Source organism: Haliotis rufescens, unplaced genomic scaffold (assembly GCF_023055435.1).
Source record: "Haliotis rufescens isolate VD_foot unplaced genomic scaffold, xgHalRufe1.0.p SCAF_2, whole genome shotgun sequence".
Taxonomy (NCBI): domain Eukaryota; kingdom Metazoa; phylum Mollusca; class Gastropoda; order Lepetellida; family Haliotidae; genus Haliotis; species Haliotis rufescens.
The window spans coordinates 16317330-16341207 of NW_025963890.1; the positions used below are offsets into that span (position 1 = coordinate 16317330).

The 23878-nt window shown below is 42.0% G+C and overlaps 1 protein-coding gene across 1 annotated transcript; it reads right to left on the bottom strand.

Annotated features, from left to right (window-relative positions):
• Positions 1–369: 369 nt before the first annotated feature.
• Positions 370–23763, bottom strand: LOC124135639 (radial spoke head 10 homolog B-like). Its single transcript, XM_046501068.2, has 20 exons — positions 23505–23763; positions 22599–22674; positions 22058–22126; positions 21686–21744; positions 20816–20930; positions 19556–19762; positions 17900–18076; positions 16442–16583; positions 15328–15446; positions 13064–13256; positions 12271–12382; positions 11672–11751; positions 9174–9268; positions 8814–8867; positions 8247–8357; positions 7153–7314; positions 4691–4849; positions 4308–4398; positions 3748–3888; positions 370–2169 (listed from the first exon to the last, which is right to left on the bottom strand). Exons 1-20 carry the CDS (start codon positions 23744–23746, stop codon positions 1904–1906), a joined length of 2670 nt encoding a protein of 889 aa, XP_046357024.1. The 5' UTR covers positions 23747–23763; the 3' UTR covers positions 370–1903.
• Between the last annotated feature and the right edge of the window lie 115 nt (positions 23764–23878).

The following is a 23878-nucleotide window of genomic DNA, read 5'->3' on the forward strand; positions in this document are numbered from 1 at the left end:
GAAGGTGTCACGCGCTGGGAAGGAGCTTGGCTATCGCTCATAGAAGGGAACTTACTCTTATTTATTATTAGAAGATCACGACACGATTATCTCCCTTAGACCATTAACTGTATTGATAGCACGGCATGGATTGCTGCCTTCACAACACACTGCGCTGGCGGGTCATCTTTCAACGAGGGGCGGTCGGGTAGCCTAGTGGTTAAAGCGTTCGCTCGTCACGCCGAAGACGGTTTGATTCCGGGTACAATGTGTGAAGCCCATTTCTGGTGTCCCCCGCCGTGATATTGCTGGAATAATTGCTAAAAGCGGCGTAAAACCATACTCACTCACTCACTCTCTCAACGACTTTTATATAAATGTCTCTAGACAGTTTCTTAATTGTTTTATTCATTCTATTAGCATGACAGGTGGACCAGATCTGGTAAAGTTTAAATTTTACAACAAAGAAATACAAAATATTCTCCCTTCAGCTTCAGCTGATCTCATTTCAATATCTTGGGTACAATACATTCCTACAATATTTACCTGGATGTAATATCAAATGTTTGTTTTCCATTTTCACAGCTGAACGAAAATAGGACAGCTACAGTCAACTTAGAAAACATCTGAGATGTCACCCAAATTCCAAAACTATACAATATTATAAGCATTGATTAAACAGAGCAGTCAAATTTTTATTCACAACTTCTTTTATTAAACTGTGGCCTGACCAAGACTGTTAAAGCTGGGATGGCATTGGTGACAAGCGGCAATCTGGTTCGTCAAAATCAGATGCTCGTCAGCCTTGGCTGGTTGCTGTCTGCCAGCAGGACTTCAGGTTACTGGAGACCCATGAAGATCCGGGGTAGAACAGGTCTCCAGCAACCCATGCTTGTCGTTAAAGGTGACTATGCTTGTCATAAGAGGCTACTAATGGGATCGGGTGGTCATGCTCGCTGACTTGGTTTGATGCATGTCATCGATCCCAATTGCGTGGATCGATGTTCATGTTATAAATCACTGGATTGTCTGGTCCAGACTCGATTATTTACAACATGCACAACATTCTAAAGATTTCAGTTAGATTTTGTACATGTTCTGAAACAAATGTTGATCTCAAGCCAACCCCCGCCCCCAAGAACAAGATCAAGTACACACCATGACATCACAAACTGATTTATTCATTGGATAACAACTTATTTTACTCTTCATGTATGCAGGTCAGCTGTCAATATTTTCTGTTTTGACATTTTTTATATAGGCCTGTAACAAATTAAAATATATTTAGTACCATCAAAAGTCATTTGAGTAAGTGAATGTTTTTTTGCAGCGTAACACCGAAGCTGTAAGTAATTCAGCCTATGTGAGAGCCAGTTGTTGCATGTCAGTGATCCACACCATTGGGGCAGGATGACACACAATCAGCCAGGTCACACAATGTAACCCCTGTCCTACTTCGTCAGCCATTGTGACAAGAATTGGAACTTTACTCAAGGCTTACGACCCCTGAATCTCAAAACCAAGTCTGTGCTTGATCTGCATGGAAAATCTAAATCAGTTCCTCATCAGCAGAACGACTGCAAAATCATAACATTGAGTCCAAAATGTGTAATCCAAGAAATAAATATTCCAGTATGTTTATACAACAAACAAATAAACATAAATATCACAGTTTCTTCGTAACATAAAGTAAATATCAAATGGACGGTTTCATTTCGTTTGTATACAGGTTCTCATGGAACAATACTTCATCAATTCATTAATCATACATTATTTATTTATTCAGAATAAATTCAGGTAAAAATTGATCAGATAAATCTCATCAATGATCCCACAATGCATTTGTGCTGGAGAGCCATATTGATTAAAAGTAAACATATTCAACATGATAAGTCCCTCTATTGTTGACACCAGCTCCTGGGCTCTAGGCCTGGGATTTCTCTGGGTCGCACTGTTGGATCCGGGATGCATTAATTGTCATCAGCCTCATTTTAGATTCATCCAACTGACGCTTCTCGACCAGACGCTTAAGGTCGGCTAATTTTTCGGCTGCAGGGAAGAACTTGCGAACAAAGAAGATGTGTATCTGGTGTGTCCAGAAGTTGAAAAGCCTTGTTGCCTCATCTAGTTCCACCTCCACCTCCACCTCGTGGTCCTCAGCGGCACCATCGGCATGGTCCTCACCCACACCTGCAACACCAGGGGAGACATGGTTATTATAAGCAAGGATAAGGTGTCCATTGTCAATACTTCACAGGTTTGCATTCGCTACGTTCCTCCATCACCTCGCATACAAACATCCACTTTGCTTTTTTTTAACCAATGAATCAAGCCACGGTTCCAGCAAGAGAGAAACCAGCAAGTGATCTGATCAATGAGAGCTCAGGTTACAGAGAATAAATGGCAATATTGCTACATCTACTCTACAATGTCAGGCAATTAGGGTTCACACTATATGGGGCTAACATGGCTTTAATGAGTTACCCACAGCATCGTTTCATTACTTGCCTTAAAACCGACTGCATCATTACTACACCACATATTGGCTTTTAGTATTAAGAATGTAGATACTTGCATACCTGCTAAACAGCCTGATAATGGGGGGTGGCACTGAATGATTCATTTTCAGGTCTTTGGTACAAAAACATCTGTACTTTATTTTTCACCCAAAATATTATAAAGTAAATATATATTGATTTGGAGCCCTCTCCCCTCTTCAAATTTCCTTGGATGATGAATATATTAAGAAAACAAAAAGCCAAGTCTGTAAATAGAATCAATAAAATTTGACCACCATAATTATGTCTATGTGTCTGTGGTTCTATTTTACACCGACCAACTCCGTGATCTAGTGGTAGAGTGTCCGCCCGGAGAGCAGAAGGTCCGGGGTTCGATCCCTGGCCGCGTCATACCAAAAGACGTTAAAAGATGGTACTTGTTGTTACCCTGGCGCTCGGCATTATTAAGGGGCTAAAACAAGGACTGGTCGGCTCGGAGTCAGTATACTGTGTCTGAGTGGGGTATTCATGTTAAACTGCGGCATGGTATCTCATTGAGCTAGCACTATAAATCGGCATCAGTCCGGACTAGTACAAGCAGTCACACAAACACACACGTACATGCACGTCGCTATATAAGAGCAATAATCTTGGACGCGACGTTGAACCCCATTTCAACTCACCGCACCTGTTTTACACCACACTCAGCAATATTACAGCTATATGTCATCTGCCTCCATATAGTCCAGTGATCGCTATTGTGAGCAACTACCCATGTCGTCGGAGTCAACCAAGTCACCAAGTGTGACCACCCAATCAATTTTGTGACATCTTATGCGGCATAGGTTGATGAGGACCTATTCCAACTCGGGATCCCCACAGGGCTACACCTTGTATAAGTACCTTGTATAAGTACCTTGTATAAGTACCTTGTTTAAGTACCTTGTATAAGTCACTGTAATTTCAGAATTGTTAGTAACAAGGGAGAGTTGTCTATACATAGGCCATTGTATTTTTCTGTAAGCCAACACTGTTAAGAAGGTTAAAACGCGACTTGACACAGCAACCTAGGTCAGTGCATGTCATGTATAATTTTTGCATCATTTGACAGGCTGCATCGCTCAGACATTCTCTTGTGTGTATGCACATGTGTCAACAATAACTGTACATTTCACACTGTCTGGCGTCATGTGACGTGACACCTCCCGCACTGACCTAGGGACTGCAGACCTCAATCAGGATGCTACACAATACAGTTCTTGAAGCTGACCTTCAGGATGCTCTGCTGATGGTTCTGTGTGTGCTGCCATGGAAACAGAACTCTGGACAAGGGCTGCGTTCTCCTCTGTGCCGTTGGTATGGTTACTGATGAAAGATGCACTCTTCTGTTGGTCAGCGAGAGGGGTCACATCTGTCCGTGGACAACAACCGGCTAGTTAGAAATCTTTAAATATCAACAATAGGCTGTCTAGGGCAAAAAGTCGGAATCGGAATAAAATACTACTAAGAATTTTATTGCTGCAACCAACATGGTGAGGGAATGTTCTTTTATGCCAGAGTCTGCTGGTAATCTGACCCAGGTCAACCAGTTGATGAGAGCAAAACGAGTGAGTGAATGTTCTTTAAAGCAACTGTCAGCAATATCCGTTAGCCCACCGCCCATGTGTCAAGCAGAGCATCCAAACACTGTAAGTAAATACCTATGACAAAAGATAATATGCACATAATATCCAACCAAACCAAACTACATCAAATACTTTCAGATTCTGCATAATGGACAGTCGTTACTAACTGGGGTAACAGTAACTCCTGTGTGTGACACTATCCTACCTCCTTTGGCGCTGTCATGGTGACTCTGACTGGTGCCCTGATGACCTCGGTCCGAGGTCAATCCCAGGTTAACACTGCTGGACTGCTGGGGCTAGGACAGAACATGGAGGACAAGTGAGTGAAGCAATCTTACAGGGATATCGAGGCTCATCACGTGTAAGTCTGGTTCTCATAAAAACATATGGTGCGACAAACCATACATAGTTTGAATCAGACTTTATTATATACCAGTACTCCTTTAAGATTAACACTTGCGAATTAAAAAAAAAATTGAATTGTTTTTTTCAGAGTATCACATTGTATTTGAGTTCTACATATACATGTATTTGTCTGAAACATAAAGGCCTTGCTGCTGTATTGAGAGTATACTGAAAGCTAATTACATCTATGACTTTTGAAGATCCCTCTCCCCCTGTCTTGGCTGTCCCTGCCCCTGAGGACTGTGCCCGGGATGGGGAGGCGGCAGGGGTGTTGGATCCTCCATGAGGGGTGTGGTGGGGGGTAGCCTGGGCCACTGTGTCACCAGAATCATCCATACCGGCCTGCAGGAAGAAGATACAATGAGAACAAAGAAAATCATAACAATCATAACAATCATAACATCAATCATAACATCAATCATATCAATCATAACAGATAGTGAGCAAGTACCTGATGCTGACTGAGTCTAAAAGGTGAGTCTGGCGTGTGAGTAAAGTACCTGACTGGTGAGTCTAGGGGATAAGTACACTACCTGACTGGTGAGTGTAGAGGGTGAGTACACTACCTGACTGGTGAGTGTAGAGGGTGAGTACACTACCTGACTGGTGAGTCTAGAGGGTGAGTACACTACCTGACTGGTGACTCTTGAGGGTGAGTACATTACCTGACTGGTGACTCTAGAGGGTGAGTACATTACCTGACTGGTGAGTCTAGGGGATGAGTACACTACCTGACTGGTGAGTCTAGGGGGTGAGTACACTACCTGACTGGTGAGTCTAGGGGGTGAGTACACTACCTGACTGGTGAGTCTAAGGGATGAGTACACTTCCTGACTGGGGAGTCTAGGGGGTGAGTACACTACCTGACTGGTGAGTCTAGAGGGTGAGTACACTACCTGACTGGTGATTCTAGGGTGTGAGTACACTACCTGACTGGTGAGTCTAGAGGGTGAGTACACTACCTGACTGGTGACTCTAGAGGGCGAGTACACTACCTGACTGGTGACTCTAGAGGGTGAGTACACTACCTGACTGGTGAGTCTAGAGGGTGAGTACACTACCTGACTGGTGAGTCTAGGGGATGAGTACACTACCTGACTGGTGAGTCTAGGGGGTTAGTACACTGCCTGACTGGTGAGTCTAGGGGGTGAGTACACTACCTGACTGGTGAGTCTAGGGGGTGAGTACACTACCTGACTGGTGAGTCTAGGGGGTGAGTACACTACCTGACTTGTGTGTCTAGGGGGTGAGTACACTACCTGACTGGTGAGTCAAGGGAGTGAGTACACTACCTGACTGGTGACTCTAGAGGGTGAGTACACTACCTGACTGGTGAGTCTAGGGGATGAGTACACTACCTGACTGGTGAGTCTAGGGGGTGAGTACACTACCTGACTGGTGAGTCTAAGGGATGAGTACACTTCCTGACTGGTGAGTCTAGGGGATGAGTACACTACCTGACTGGTGAGTCTAGAGGGTGAGTACACTACCTGACTGGTGAGTCAAGGGGGTGAGTACACTACCTGACTGGTGTGTCTAGGGGGTGAGTACACTTCCTGTCTGGTGAGTCTAGGGGATGAGTACACTACCTGACTGGTGAGTCAAGGGGGTGAGTACACTACCTGACTGGTGTGTCTAGGGGATGAGTACACTACCTGACTGGTGAGTCTAGGGGGTGAGTACACTACCTGACTGGTGAGTCTAGGGGGTGAGTACACTACCTGACTGGTGAGTCTAGGGGGTGAGTACACTACCTGACTGGTGAGTCTAGGGGGTGAGTACACTACCTGACTGGTGAGTCTAGGGGGTGAGTACACTACCTGACTGGTGACTCTAGAGGGTGAGTACACTACCTGACTGGTGAGTCTAGGGGGTGAGTACACTACCTGACTGGTGTGTCTAGGGGGTGAGTACACTACCTGACTGGTGAGTCTAGAGGGTGAGTACACTACCTGACTGGTGACTCTAGAGGGCGAGTACACTACCTGACTGGTGACTCTAGAGGGTGAGTACACTACCTGACTGGTGAGTCTAGGGGATGAGTACACTACCTGACTGGTGAGTTTAGGGAGTGAGTACACTACCTGACTGGTGAGTCTAGGGGGTGACTACCCTACCTGACTGGCGAGTCTAATGGGTGAGTACACTTCCTGACTGGTGAATCTAGGGGGTGAGTACACTACCTGTCTGGTGAGTCTAGGGGGTGAGTACACTTCCTGACTGGTGAGTCTAGGGGGTGAGTACACTACCTGACTGGTGACTCTAGAGGGTGAGTACACTACCTGACTGGTGAGTCTAGGGGATGAGTACACTACCTGACTGGTGAGTTTAGGGAGTGAGTACACTACCTGACTGGTGAGTCTAGGGGGTGACTACCCTACCTGACTGGCGAGTCTAATGGGTGAGTACACTTCCTGACTGGTGAATCTAGGGGGTGAGTACACTACCTGTCTGGTGAGTCTAGGGGGTGAGTACACTTCCTGACTGGTGAGTCTAGGGGGTGAGTACACTACCTGACTGGTGAGTCTAGAGGGTGAGTACACTACCTGTCTGGTGAGTCTGAAGGGAGAGTACACTACCTGTCTGGTGAGTCTAGGGGGTGAGAACACTACGTATCTGGTGAGTCTAGAGGGTGAGTACACTACCTGACTGGTGAGTCGAGATGGTGAGGCAGGAACGGAGTACATGCTCTGGTCATGTGTCATGACGGTGCTGGGGCGTGGGGTAGACGGATCCTTGACCACTTGCTCTGTCACATACACCTGGGCACAACCAACCAATGCCTCGAAAAACTCCAGGAATGTCATCTGGTGAACAACAGTTGAGGTATAAAGTTTACAGACATCAGACAATCTTCCTGGCAATAAATGAGCATTCTTGAAACCAACTCATTACCAGGCATGATACTGTAGTGACAACAAAGCATCTTTCATGAAGAATGATTAAAAGAAACTGCTTCAAGTCATAATGGAACCCTACTGGTGTTAAGATATTGACAAAAAAATGTAATCTTTGTTCTTACAGCTGTAAGCGGATGCACAGATGAAGGCTACTACTTATATGTTAAATACCAATGTATCCTGTATCATGGTATGCTGCTTGTTTGTTGTGTAATACCGCACTAAGCAACAGCAATAGAAACTAACATTTTTAGTCCATTAGTCCTTATAAGGATAACATATAGTACAAACTCTTAAAAATGGCAAAATTTCAACTATCCCTGTGAAACCTTAACTATTGGGCAGTTTGGCAAGGACTATAGGACTAGTGCCAATTTCTATCGCTGAGCAATATTCCAGCAATGTGACAACAGGTTGTAAATAATCCAGTCTGGATCAGACAATCCAGTGATCGGATATTGTGGGCCATCGATATTGTGAGAAACAAGGACATGCCATCAATCAAGTTGCCGAGCATGACCACCCGATCCATTAGGTCCTCTTACGACCAGCACGGGTTGGCGGGGTATTACTACATGTATTACTAAATGAATTTGATTGTGTGATATGACCAAAGAGGGGATGAGAATGGATGATATTACTTAAGATTCTACCATGACTGGAAAATATTTAACAATATTTAACAGTTTACACCTCATGCTATGCCATTTCCAAATTCTGAATGCTAGATAGATTTCAGTGTTTGTACATGTTAATGGTAAGGATCCATGTATCTGATCTATTATAGTAAAGACAAGTGTAAGAATGTTTGCAGGATTCTGAAACTACCGGGTACCCACCTCTAGCTCCAGGTTGTAGCAGCCTTCTCCATCAGCAACTTTAGGGTCATCCGAGGCCAGGACCTCCAGGATAGCCTGGGGTGTCAGGTCGGAGTTGATAAGCTTCAGGTCCTTGAGAAAGTGCAGTAATTGATAAAGCCACCATGAAGTAATTATTGTACAGTACCAATAAGGCTAGAAAGATTGTGTGTAATAACTTTGATATTTGCACATGTGTACATTAGAGATTCTTAATGCTGATTGGCCAGTTGAAGCCATATGATGTCACAGTGCTTCATTGTTGAGAAAAATATGATAATGACGTCATCCATTGCTCATGACATCACAAATAGATTACATTACGTCATTTGAAAATTAGGCTGTCTTCAATAATGTTTCTCTCTAGGGTTGACATTTCAAATGTTTTTTCTTAATTTTCTCAAATGTCAAGGAGGAAAATACAGACAGACAGACAGACAGACAGACAGACAGACAGACTTTGCTTTGTTAAGCTTTGTTGACATTTGTACGTAAGACAAAGAAATTTTAAGACAGTAGTATGAGCTATGATTCCCCAGAAATATTTACCTGTGTCATGAAGAGGAACTGTCTCATCTTCAGAGCAGGCTCTTTAGGCTTGGCCTGAAAGACGGTAAGAAAAAACAAGATGATTTTCAACAAAATCATACACTTTCTCTGTTTAAAAATAATTCATAAGACAGAAATTTCTTTGTTTAATGTAAGTTAGAATATATGTCAGTTAACATTTTGAAAATAAGAAAATATGACATAACTTGACTCTGACTTGTTACCATTGTCATCCTTGCTTCATAAATGTTTCAGTTCTAAGAAAATAATATCAAGTGAGCAGTTATCATAAACTTGGGTTTCAACCCTGTTCAGGACCAAACAGTGTCTTCACAGCAGAAGAAAGACTGTTTGACTCACCACCCTGTGTTTGCAGACCGACTGGTAAACCTCATAAGCCTGGTCCATGTGTACGAGGGCATTCACAGATCTCCGGGTCTCATAGTAGATGTTCCCTGGAACACGTCACAGATCGTGTCACACTCATGGTGAAGGAATATAATAGCCACAAAGTCATCAGCAAACTATAATTTTATCAATATTATGTATGGGTGAAATGATACACCGATGCATTAATGTGACAATATGATACGCAATACTTTTTTTCTGTGTCGATACAAGATGATACACTGGCTAAAATAAATTATTTACCAATCGTTTAATGACCCCAAGTGTTTTTTGTCAGTCAAATATCGTAAAATGGTTTAGTTCACTACTACATGTAGCCGCTACATATCGTATAGTGACCTTGCTGTGTCGTTTTCCCCCTAATCAGTATTCTGCAAAGTAGCATAACACCTGTATCGGTGTGGCCTGGAAGTAATCGAAGATGAACTAGACAAACCAGTGGTTGACAGTATGAGCACCAATCCATGAAATCGGGGTAAGATGACACACAATCAATCCAGGTTTACCCAATCAGTTTCACACCTGGATCTTAGAGCTATGACCGTCTTACTCAGTAGTAGAGATACAAACGTCTCTGCGCTGCTGGTCACACATTTAGTTAAGTATGGGGTACAAAGGATCAAATCCCAGGATATCCAAAGTACGTCAAGGGCAAATGATTATTGACAGTTTTGATTCAGAGACATGTAATTTTATATTTCTGAGGTTGGATTGCATGATCATGAGGAAAAGCTCCATTCCGGTTGCCAGGACAAGAAGATTGTGGCTTTGAATCCTATATTCATTATCATTATGCATTATTATCATGGATTTCACCAAATAGTATACATCTACGACCTACAACATGTAGGTCTTTCCTATCACATTAAAATGACATGCTGTGATATAAGTAAAATAGTGTTAAAGTTCATTGGTCAATTTCATTCACATATAATTGACTTAAAATCAGAATCAAAGAGGAATTCTGTATGGAAATAAACTTTTAAGATGACTAGAGTTGCTTCCCTTTAATAACATTCTATGAAGAGAACACGTGCATGTCTGATGATGAAACAGCTTGGGCTAACAGAAGTACAAAAGAAAACACGAGGAAGGTCAATGGGGAAAAATAGGATGGTTGCTGTCATGGTTCCCATGTTGGGAATCGAACGCAGGTCTTCAGCTTGAGGAGCGATTACTTTAACCACTAGGCTACCTGACCGCCCCGTCACTATCAGTAAAGTAAGGACAAACACTAGAGGAAGGTCACCATCAGTAAAGTAAGGACAAACACTAGAGGAAGGTCGCCATCAGTAAAGTAAGGACAAACACTAGAAGAAGGTCGCCATCAGTAAAGTAAGGACAAACACTAGAGGAAGGTCACCATCAGGAAAGAAAGGACAAACACTAGAGGAAGGTCGCCATCAGTAAAGTAAGGACAAACACTAGAGGAAGGTCACCATTGGGAAAGTAAGGACTAACACTAGAAAGGGTCACCATCAGGAAAGTAAGGACAAACACTAGAGGAAGGTCACCATCAGGAGAGTAAGGACAAACACTAGAGGAAGGTCGCCATCAGTAAAGTAAGGACAAACACTAGAGGAAGGTTGCCATCAGTAAAGTAAGGACAAACACTAGAGGAAGGTCACCATCAGGAAAGTAAGGACAAACACTAGAGGAAGGTCACCATCAGGAAAGTAAGGACAAACACTAGAGGAAGGTCGCCATCAGTAAAGTAAGGACAAACACTAGAGGAAGGACACCATCAGGACAGTAAGGACTAACACTAGTGGAAGGTCGCCATCAGTAAAGTAAGGACAAAGACTAGAGGAAGGTCGCCATCAGGAAAGTAAGGACAAAGACTAGAGGAAGGTCACCATCAAGTAAGTGAGGACAAACACTAGTGGAAGGTCGCCATCAGTAGAGTAAGAACAAACACTAGAGGAAGGTCACCATCAGTAAAGCAAGGACAAACACTAGAGGGAGGTCACCATCAAGTAAGTGAGGACAAACACTAGAGGAAGGTGGCCATCAGGAAAGTAAGGACAAACACTAGAGGAAGGTCGCCATCAAGTAAGTGAGGACAAACACTAGAGGAAGGTCACCATCAAGTAAGTGAGGACAAACACTAGAGGAAGGTCGCCATCAGGAAAGTAAGGACAGACACTACAGGAGGGCCACCATCAAGTAAGTAAGGACAAACACTAAAGGAGGGTCACCATCAGGAAAGTATGGACTAACATTTGAGGACGGTTGGGAACATAGGCACAAGCAAGTTGTTCGAGGCTTATGTTGGGAAACTAAGGACAAGTGATTGAGCAGGCTCATAAAACAATGACAAACACTGAGATATGTATACACCGAGACTTGTATTCTTAAAGTCTCTCATGGCTAACATATGTACAATCCCCAAAAGAATTCCAAAATGGTACAGGGAAAAGGCAAGATATGTACAACATGACACAACCCACCTTTCACATTGCAGGAATTACGAAGAACCTTTTCCTGAATGAGTTTAGACATACACCAGGCCAGCACTGGAGAAGAACCACTGTAACATACACACAAAACACATGTTATCATTAGGATTAAGGCAGTTATTTTTTATTACCATTTTAAAGGCACATACTTCGTATTTCACATAAAGAACAAGTCAATGTATTTGTCTTTTGTTCAGAATTTATTGGCCAATAAGTCATAATGTTGAAGGCAAATAAAAGAAATATGTTTGAGGGTTGATCTGATGTTAATTGCCTCTTCAAACAAAAGTTATGACAATAACTAAAATAATTAAAAGTTTTATTTAACCCAGAATACATAATTTTTGTTTTGGTTTATTTTTGTATAATCTAAAACAAGTCAATGAAATAAATTTGTCCGGTCAAAATATGTTAAAAACAAGGCTGTAGATTAAGGAACTTTCTCTTTACACAAACTGAGCCGATGACTCATTCTTGTTCACATGGCAACTTTTCATAGTTTTATTACAATTCCTTGACTAAAATCAAGGTGGCGGACAAGAATGACCATTTAGCTGAAAAGACATTCTTTCTACTATAGATCTACTAACTCATGCTGTTCATGGAAGAGATGGAACGCCAGGATGATCAGGTAGTTGATAAACTCTCTCTGCAGGATGCGTTCATAGGGATTGTGGAGGGAGTAGCTGGGTTTGTTGTAGCCTGAAAGGTAACATATCACATTTATAACAATCATGGCAAAAACACATCATGACGTGTAACTGTTAGACAATCCAATGCCATGGTATTCCTAACAAAGCAAGTTTTTTTTGTTGCATTCATGTGTCCATAAACATAAAACCAAACAGGCCATGCCCACTAGCATACCACTGTTTCCTAATTGGCTGATTATAGAGAGGGTGGGGCTTGTGTTTTGTTATTGCCTTGAACAATGTCACTGATATTGTATTGCTGTCTTCAGTTTTTTTTGTGCTAATGATTTAATAAGCAGCAGTTATTATGTTGACTTATTCATTTATCATTATAAAAGAATTGACAACAAGATGGTTGCTGTCTTGAACTAGTCACACAAAAATCTCACAAATGAAACAAATCATGTCCACTCAACAAACATCATTATCATGATCATCCCTTTCTGTGCCAAAATTCAATTCTACAGATGTTCGTAGATTTAACATTCAGAAATATGACTGTCCAGGAATTTAACTCTAAATTTAGATACAAAAGAGTTTTGACAACTTGAATTAAAACAAAATCATCAGAAACAAAATCTTTGCTTTCAGAAAATAAAACATAATGGTGTTTCTGGAACATTATGATAAAGGGGACACTAGGCTGGTAAGCAAGTGCCTCATGTTCTGGTCATACAGGTATACTGCCTACCCAGGCCAATCACTCTGTCCATGTCCATGAGAGTGGCATCCTCGTGGTCCAGCTGACAGTCTTTGAGGAAGCGCCAGAACTGCATCTTGTTCATGATGAATGTGTTATCAGGGCTCTCCTCGTAACCGAGGCAACTGTAGTAGTTGTAGACCTTCCTCAGACTGGTCACGTGTCTCATTGTTACATACATCACCTACATGTACAATAATATAAAACAAGATAAGTCCACTGCAGATGGGGATACCGAATATGAAAAAAAGGTGTGTTTGTAAGAAATATAATAAAAAAGATAAGTCCATTACAGATGTGTATGTGTACTTGTGTGTGTGTGTGTGTGCAATAACTGACACAGGTACACAAGGTTTAATGATATGCCTGTATCCCCCAAAAGCTTGTATCCCTGATAAGCCAGTGTCCCTGATAAGCCAATGTCCCTGATAAGCCAGTGTCCCTGTTAAGCCAGTGTCCCTGTTAAGCCAGTGTCCCTGATAAGCCTGTATCTCTGATAAGCCAGTGTCCCTGATAAGCCTGTCTGATTAGCCAGTGTCCCTGATAAGCCAGTGTCCCTGTTAAGCTAGTGTCCCTGATAAGCCTGTATCCCTGATAAGTCAGTGTCCCTGATAAGCCAATGTTCCTGATATGCCATTGTCCCTGATAAGCCTGTCTCATTAGCCATTGTCCCTGATAAGCCAGTGTCCCTGATAAGTCGATGTCCCTGATAAGCCAGTGTCACTGATAAGCCAGTGTCCCTGATAAGTCAGTGTCCCTGATAAGCCAGTGTACCTGATAAGCTAATGTCCATCACAAGCCATTGTTCCTGATAAGTCTGTGTCCCTGTTAAGCCAGTGTCCCTGATAAGCCAGTGTCCCTGATAAACCGTTGTCCCTGATAAGCCAGTGTCCCTAAAAGGTCTGTGTACCTGATAAGCTAGTGTCCATCACAAGCCATTGTCCCTGATAAGTCTGTGTCCCTGATAAGCCAGTGCCCCTGATAAGTCAGTGTCCCTGTTAAGCCAGCGTCCTTGATAGGCCTGTATCTCTGATAAGTCGGTGTCCCTGATAAGCCAATGTCCCTGATATGCCATTGTCCCTGATAAGCTTGTGTCTCATTAGCCATTGTCCCTGATAAGCCAGTGTCTATCACAAGCCATTGCCCCTGATAAGCCAGTGTCCATCACAAGCCAATGTCCCTGATAAGTCAGTGTCCCTGTTAAGCCAGTGTCCCTGATAAGCCAGTGTCCCTGATAAGTCATTGTCCCTGACAAGCCAGTGTCCCTGATAAGCCTGTCTCATTAGCCATTGTCCCTGATAAGCCAGTGTCCATCACAAGCCATTGTCCCTGATAAGCCAGTGTCCCTGATAAGTCTATGTCCCTGTTAAGCCAGTGTCACTGATAAGCCAGTGTCACTGATAAGCCAGTGTCCCTGATAAGTCAGTGTCCCTGTTATGCCAGTGTCCCTGTTAAGCCAGTGTCCCTGATAAGCCAGTGTCCCTGATAAGACTGTGTCCCTGTTAAGCCAGTGTCCATCACAAGCCAATGTTCCTGATAAGTCTGTGTCCCTGTTAAGCCAGTGTCCCTGATAAGCCAGTGTCCCTGATAAGTCATTGTCCCTGACAAGCCAGTGTCCCTGATAAGCCTGTCTCATTAGCCATTGTCCCTGATAAGCCAGTGTCCATCACAAGCCATTGTCCCTGATAAGCCAGTGTCCCTGATATGCCATTGTCCCTGATAAGCTTGTGTCTCATTAGCCATTGTCCCTGATAAGCCAGTGTCCATCACAAGCCATTGCCCCTGATAAGCCAGTGTCCATCACAAGCCAATGTCCCTGATAAGTCTGTGTCCCTGTTAAGCCAGTGTCCCTGATAAGCCAGTGTCCCTGATAAGTCATTGTCCCTGACAAGCCAGTGTCCCTGATAAGCCTGTCTCATTAGCCATTGTCCATCACAAGCCATTGTCCCTGATAAGCCAGTGTCCCTGATAAGTCTATGTCCCTGTTAAGCCAGTGTCACTGATAAGCCAGTGTCCCTGATAAGTCATTGTCCCTGACAAGCCAGTGTCCCTGATAAGCTAGTGTCCATCACAAGCCATTGTCCCTGATAAGCCAGTGTCCCTGATAAGTCTGTGTCCCTGTTAAGCCAGTGTCCCTGATAAGCCAGTGTCCATCACAAGCCAGTGTCCCTGATAAGTCTGTGTCCCTGACAAGCCAGTGTCCCTGATAAGTCTGTGTCCCTGACAAGCCAGTGTCCCTGATAAGCCTGAGTTACCTGACTGAGCTCCTCCTCCCGGTCTATGTCGGTGAACTCTGCCAGGAGGTGGTTGATCTCAAGCTGGAAGCTGGGGCTGATGGTGTTGCGGCTCTCGTTGCTGTGCATGCTCACATTGTCTGCAACACAGGTACTGCTGATTACTCTATTACATGGAACACGACCCAGGTTTGATCAAAACTAACACATGTCTAAAATACTTGCAAAAACAGAGGCAGCCGCTTCACCATCTTCTCCTCAAAGACAAACATAACAAACCACCATGCACTTTCAGTGTGGGGAGACAGAAACATTCAAACCAGAGAGTACCATGCCTCAAGTTAGGGACCAGTCATTTATTACAGGGGTCAGTGTTTTTTGATGCACTAATGTACTAAAAATAATAAACCTCCCCAAACGCTTGTCATATTTTTGGATGACCCTCCCCAGTTCCCTATACACCTTTATCATGACCTGACCCAAATATGGGTATTATTTTTTTCACCCTCCCCTAGAGACTCATATATTTCAGTGACCCTCCCCTGATTTCCTCTGACCCCGCCACCCACTATAATAAATGACTGGTCCCTAATAGCCTAATACGGAAAGACAAAAACCTTCGATAGAAAGAGATTACTTATGGTATAAAGGAGTGAGTGAGTTGGGATTAATGCTGCTTTTAACAGTATTCCAGTTATATCGCAGCGTGTCAGCTTAATGTGGGAGGAAAGCCCAAAGTGATGCAGGTCTCAGACATTTACCACTTCGGTGAAACCCACGAGCAGGGGTATGGTGCTGACAAACCTAGAAACATAATCGGGGCGAACAGGTATTCTGCACAGCGAATCGCGGCGCCTTAGACGACTGGGCCACCCATGCCCCCCGATATAAAGGAAAACATGCTTTACACAGTACATTAAACCTGAAAGTTCCATGATATGACAGTTATCAGCTCTCCCGGTCTGATGATGTCACTTTTGGTTTGGGGAATGAAACATATGGCTGGCGCAGTAGGACTTCAAAACAGGTAGTACCTACCATTCTTAAACTTTTTCCACTGGGAAGTCATATGCACTGCTGCTTTGTGTAACTTCATGTTCAGGAATAAGTTGTACTTTTAGGATTACATATTCACCTGATGGTAATGGTGTTCTTGTCCGAATGCTGGTGATGTCTGGAGTAGTGGCGCCATCTACATTGAAGTCTGGGTACTCCACGATGTGATCCTTCTCAAACATGCCCTCATAGATACGACCATTCTTGAATGTGAACTTGCCCTGCAACACCAAAACACTGAATCTATTTGGGGAACTGTGTGTTCATGCCCAAACATGGACTCAACATTCATATGTGCATCCAACATGACAAGCTGGCAGCTGATTATAATCTAGTGCAAACAGAATTCTACTTTAGTGTGTGGACTTTGGTCTTGAATTAAGAATTCTTGTGATAGAGCAGGAAACACATGTCTAGGACTTGTTCCTTAGGACCAAGAATATTGTGTAACCCAATATCGGAACAAGCTTCTAATCATGGTAATTGATTCTTTCAAAAACAAAAAGCAGTAGGACCCTTTCAACACTAATCCCTTAGGACGGACCATTTAAACAAAATATTCTGGGACTTTCATCAGAAACAGATTATTTTTACTTCAATATTGTTCTGACGCCTACATTTTCCAGTTTTGAAAGAAAAATAGATAAATAATATTGGGGGGGACAAGCAACTCATTTTCAGTGAGGACATTCCTGTCCATTATTGTGCAATATTTTCTGAAACTCGTTTTTGTTTCAGATAAACATCACCACACGCCCCATTCCCTGCTACATGTTCCAGAATAATTAATTGCCCGATGCTTGTCATAAGAGCTGTCTATGATGACATTGGTCAGCTCCAATAATTGGCCATGATACAGTAGTCATAGTATACAACTCCACTTTCGAAAGGGAAATCTGTTTATCTTTCCATGATAAACTTTAAGTAAAGTGTATATGTCATAGAGCTGGGCCAAGTCCAAATTTACTACCCGAGTACCCAACCCCCTATTACCCGACCCTACCCGGGTACCCGCTGTAAGTCTCAAGAGGTAGATACAAAATGCCCAATTGGGAAAAGTTTGACGGTAGCCCTGGCAAAATGTGTTTAGATACACGTATAAAACGATCTGATGCATACACTGAAATTGACTGAAGTTTTATTTGTATTCAAACATGAAAAAAGTCAGAAGGAACGGACGTAGCAGTCAGAAAGAACTGCGAACATTACTGAATTGTAGTTTAAACATAGAGTTCTAGATAATCTTTGTCATTAAACAATATATAACGTCACTAACCACGGGTCCTGGTAGTTCTGTGGGTACCCAGGTCCTGCTAAGTACCCATCCGACCCGAGTACCAGAGTTACCCGTCCCAGCCCTAATATTTCAACTAAAAAGATATATCTGATTATCCCTATCAAAAGTTGAGTAGTATATCCTGATCTGCCTGACTATGCATAATCCTAACCTGACTTAAATGTAACTTCAAACAATCTAATCTGACCATGATACGACTGGGTCACAAAACAACATTCACTCCCTCCTTTCCACACTCACCTTGCCGTGTTTCATGTTGTTCTTCCAGTAGCCTTCGTACCTGGCGCCGTTAGCATAATAGAAGGTACCAAAACCATGCCTCAGCCCATTGACAAACTCTCCGTCGTACATGTTGCGCAGCGGGTACTGAGATCCCTGCACACGTTGCAGCAGCCAGTTGTGTTGACCCATACCATGCTGTGAGGAGAAACGATTCAGTGAAAGTGACTTGTAACATGATGACCAGCTGATAATTTGAGATGGGATGAAATCGGGTTTAACATCACGGAAAGATTGCTGCACAACAAAAAGTACCATTTTTTAATGTCTTTGGGTATGACATGGCCAGGGGTCGACCTCCCTCTCTCCCAGGCAGACACTCAACTCTATCGACTCGGCCACAGAGGTAGTCCTTGGCTGATATGAGTGAATTAGTGAGTGAGTTTGATTTAACGCCGCTTTCAAGAATATTCCAGCAATATCACGGCGGGGGACACCAGAAATGAGCTTCACACATTGTACCCATGTCGGGAATCAAACCTAGGTCTTCAGCGTGACGAGTGCACGCTTTAACCACTAGGCTAACCAACCGCCCCTCAGCTGATATGAATACTGGTAAATAGAACTTGTGAAAGCCCTGCCCAAGAGATGACATCATCAAGCAAAAGATTTCATTATCATGAAGGTACAAATCATCCATTGACTGTCTTTTCAAATTCATCCTGGTTGAAAGAAATGGTCATGTGACTGCAAAACCTTCTAGTGCCTAACACTAACCATCTTCCCGAGGCAAGAGAGTTAACTGACTATAAAAGTCCAGTTTCCACCCTTGCCGAACTTGGCTGGTATTATGGAGTTACATTTTGGCTGGACTAACGAGTCTATGCATAGTCCAATCAAAATCGCACACAGAAATCGAAATCCGGTTCGTAAAATGTCGTGCAGATTTCTGTCGATTGCAGGATTTGCAAAGCATGTGCACCGCCAACTCATTGTCAACAGATTCTTTTCAAGTCTTTTCATGTTTTTAATCAAGGTGCTCACGTGATTTCATGCACTTCGCTTTGTGAGACCCGTTTTATCACAACATAGATCTTGATTGTCGATCAGATCGTTTTGACTGGGCGCCGCCATTTGGTTTGAAGCAAATGCAAGTGATACTAGAGGTGGAATCTGATTGGTCCATATGAGAGGCTTAGAAGGGACCTAACCCATAATAACCACTGGTGGCGCTACGGTCGAGCCCAGGAATTCCAACCTAGTTCAGCAAGGGTGGAAACTGGACTTTTAAAGTCAGTTAACTCCCTTGCCTCTGGAAGATGAACACTAACAAGTAACATTGCTTGTATACTCCAATGCAATTGTTTGTTGGTGAACACACACTATTACATCCAGAAGATGGCGGCCAGTAAATAATTGAGTTGACCAGACAATCCAGTGACTGATATTATGAGCAACAATCCACATCATCATGATACAACGACACACCATCAACAAATCACTGACCACGCAATCCATTAAAGTCTCCAATATCAACCCGGAAACCCCATGGGGTTGAAAGCAGTTAGAAGGCACACTGACATGTCAACCAGGGTACCGTGTGGATACTGCAAAATCCAGACATGCATCAGCATCATTATCATTATGAATGAATTACTCTCATTGTCTGACACTCACCTGTATACCGTTCTCCCACTGACCAGTGTAGATCTGGTTCCTGTCCAACCACTTCATCGTACCTTCACCGTGGCGGACATTGTTGAACCACATGCCCTGGTAAACGTTCCCCGACGGGTACTGACGTGTCCCCCAACCATGGCGGATGTTGTACACCCAGTCACCCTCGAAGTATGAACGGCCATTGGGGTCATAATCCATCCGGCCCTGGGGGTGAGGTAAGTCAAATTAGAAGGGGAGACAACTAAGGGAGGTTACAATAACTATACTTATGAAAAGATTATCCAGATAAATGTTTCCTTGATTCTTACCAAAGCAGTATACACAGATCATATTTAGTACTTGTCCACAATCTGCATTTTAAATGTATTCCTTCAAGAGAGTAGATTAAAAAAAAAGTTGACATGGAGATATCATATATGTTATCAAATAATCATACATTCACAATGAACAAAAAAATAAATCTTCAATTCTGTATATTCATCAAAGATCCTACATTCTGCATCATCACATTTACAAATTGCATTCTGCACTTATAACCTGTACTGTTTAAGGGTCTCTAGATGTGATGCGACAAAATACAGGGATGTGAGCAGGTTTTCCCAAAAAAAGAGGAGAAGTCTAGGGGGGTCTGGGGGCATGCCCCCCCAGAAATTATTTAAACATTTGATTGCATTTTAAGCAATTTCGTGCAGTTTGGACAACATACACACCAAGAAATGTAATAAGTCAATGGCAAAAGTCAAATAAACAAGATGGCAGATGCAGTAAAATTTCGAAGTTAAATCAGTAAATATGTGATTTTATGAGTGCTTTCATAACTTTCCTCAATGATTCTGAGGAAGCTAAATATTGACAATGGGGGCTAAGTCTGGGCTGTTGGGTGGGTGATTTAACTGTTCGAACCCAGACTTAGCCCCCAGTGACTATTTCCTGTTCTGGCAAATGAAATCTGCCCTACGTGGAAGACACTTCCAGGATGACGAGGACATAAAGGCTGCCACAGAGGCGTGGTTAGAGGGCCAATCTGCGGATTTCTATAAAAGTAGTATTTAAGCTTGATGGACAAATGGAATAAGTGTATTGAGGTGAATGGAGATTATATTGAAAAATAAAAGTGCAAAAGATATTCTGCGACTTGGTCTTATATTGAAGTTGCAAAACTTACTGAACGCATTGTATAGTCATCCCTGGTATAGGGAAATCAACATTTCAGCTTTTGGGTTGAGATATGACCCCAGGTAGCAGCAATCAACCTACCTTGCCATGACGTTTTCCCCCACACCAGTCTCCACTGTAAGACATGGCATTGTCCGGGCACCGGAATGTTCCAGCGCCATGTCTCTTGCCATTCAACACTTCACCCTCGTAAGTGCTAAAGGTGTTGAATAATTAAATTGATTAAGTTTAAGGACACAGGTTCTTGCAAATCTGTTTAAAAAAAAATGACAACCTAAAGAATAAGTTTTGCAAATGTGGAAGCGACAGACTGTATACAACGATCTTTTTGCCCAATGTGCTTATTATTAATGACCTCCTTTATGGATCTGATGAACAAAAATTTTCCATAATGAAAAAAATATTTAAATTTTAGAATAGATTTTCTCTCTCTTGAGTTTGGACATATCAAATTTATCAATGAGCCCAGAGGTTTCATTTAGGGCTGGGACGTGTAGCTTAGGTACCCGGGTTGGATGGGTACTGAGTAGGACCCGGGTACCCACAGGACTACCCGGACCTGTGGTTAGTCACGTGATATATTGTTTAATGACAAAAGTATCTAGAACTCTATGGTTACACTACAAGTCACAAATGTTCGCATTCCTTCTGACCTTTCATATCTTTGAATGAAAATATAACTTGAGTCAACTTCAGTGTATGCATGACCAGATTGTTTAATACATGTATCTAAATACATACTTCAGTGTATGCATGACCAGATTGTTTAATACATGTATCTAAATACATTTTGCCAGTGCTATGGTAATAAAATGCACAATCGGACATTTTGTACCTATCTCTTGAGACCTACAGTGGGTAGCCGGGTAGGGTGAGGTAATAGTGGGTGGGTACCCGGGTAGTAAATTCGTACTCGTCCCAGCCCTAGTTTCAATGTTTGTTTTACCTTACCTTTCATCTGGCCACTTGTATGACCCTTTTCCTGTCACCTGATTCTTGCAAAAATCTCCCTGAAATGTATTTGTGGTCATACTGTATTAACGGCTGTTGTTATTTCCATTAATGAATTAGCATAGGCAAAATAAATGGATGTCAAATATTGAAAAATTGGTCCAGGCTAGCCAGAAGTCTTTTTCACTATTGTAGAAACATTTATCAATATTTCTCTTTATATATCTTAAATGGGAACAATATAATTGGTGGTCTGGTGGTGTTTTATAATATGCATGCAGTGATCTTGAGGAGCATGACTACTGTATTTCCTTTTTGACACATTTAACACAGTTTAGACGTAGTGAGCAGACATCTCCTATGAGCACTTACCTCATAAACAACACCATCAGCCCAGACATACATCCCCTTGCCATGCATCAAACCTTCGGAAAACTGGCCCTGAAATTATAATAAATGAAGATTATTAACCAGGGTAGATACTATAGATTCATCTAGACCTGCTTATTTAGGCCCCATTTCTGCACCAAATGGCGGTAAATTAAACAATTACCAGTTCATTATGTTACTAATAATATAATCATAACTACTTTTGTAAATTTGCAGTGATTTAGGAGACTTGTTTGTTTTTGACTTATAAACGATAAAGAGTAGGAATTTTTAATGCTTAGTTTTACTGTATTGTATTGAATGCAATGTTCAAATATAAATTAATTTATGAAAATTAGAACTTGAAAAGAACAACCCAGTAATAATTTTTATCCCAACTTGCCTGCCAAGGGTAAAAATGTACAAATACTAGATAAATCCCCTATACTATGTTCAGCGAGTTTTAACAGTAAATAAGCAAATGATAGTCAGTCCAACAATGAAACTAGAAATAAATAATTGGATATAGCTATGTGGCACTTACAATATAGCAGTGTCCACCTGCAAAGGAAGCCTTGCCCTCGCCTTCATAGAGTCCTCTGGCTTTCTCACCCTCAAAACTGAAACAGAAGTTATCATGGTATAAACTTATGAGTTCTGAAAATGAATCAACATTTCAAGTTCAGTTAGGTAATACTGGTTTTCACACATCAATCTAGCAAATGAAACATATTTTTGCTAACTTAAAGAAAATATATCCTATCATACGGATTTCCACATGTTTTGAATCTGATCAGTTGGAATGGTTAGCCATCACTAGCTTTTATTGCTGTGCATACTCTTTCCCATTTACAGACAGTTTCATCAAGCACCTTTTAACCAGATTTTACTCCAGAGAGCTGGTTATCCATATGAATATATGAAATCAAGTATCCCAACTAACGGTTTAAAATTTGAAACCACAGTAACAGATTGAAATATATATTTCAGGTGTCATGAAGAAACATGTTACATGCATGTGCAGGTTATATTGTACTGTAAAAATTCATCTTAACAGTTAGATCTATTGTGGTGAACACTAATGGAACTTGATTATCACATACTTATAAAGATATACAATACAAAAACATATGTTCAGTGTTGGAAATAATTAAGTGACTGCCAGTAGCCATATGGCAGTTAGATCTTGTGTTGGACCCGTTGTTTCAAACTTCTAAAGGTCTTTATGGCCAGCCCTAAATTCACATGTCGATATACAGATATAAGTTGCAGTTTCTAAATGAGGTCCTGAAGAGTTTAGTCAGGGCCCTCAGCTTCTGAAGTCCTGATGGTAGCTTGGCATTTATTCAAACACTGCATATGTTAATACATGTTTCCCCATGAAACAGAACGAAAGTTGTCTAGATGCACATCTTGTTTACAATGTAGGCCCAATATAAACGTTACACACCATTCAATGATGAGCTCTGATAATGTTGGTTCATCGTAAACTGGTTCAGGCGTCGGCTCCTTTGGTGGAGGTAGATCCTCGACAGTTTCTGTTTCAACTGTTTCTGGTGTGTCATTAAATTCTCCTTCAACTGGACTATCCTCTTTCTTTTCTTCCACTAAAGGCAATTCATCGTTTTTCTTATTTCCTTTCTTATCAGTTTCTTTGGTTTGCTTTGCACCTTTCGCCGCTTTAGTTGCCATGTTGAATCCAATGAAGCTGTCAACAAATGCAGAACCGCACTGAATAGATTAGAGTAGTTACGAAATAAGAAGAATGAATAAATGTAGTTGTTACATTATATCCATGAATGGTTTATTTAAATGTCACTAATA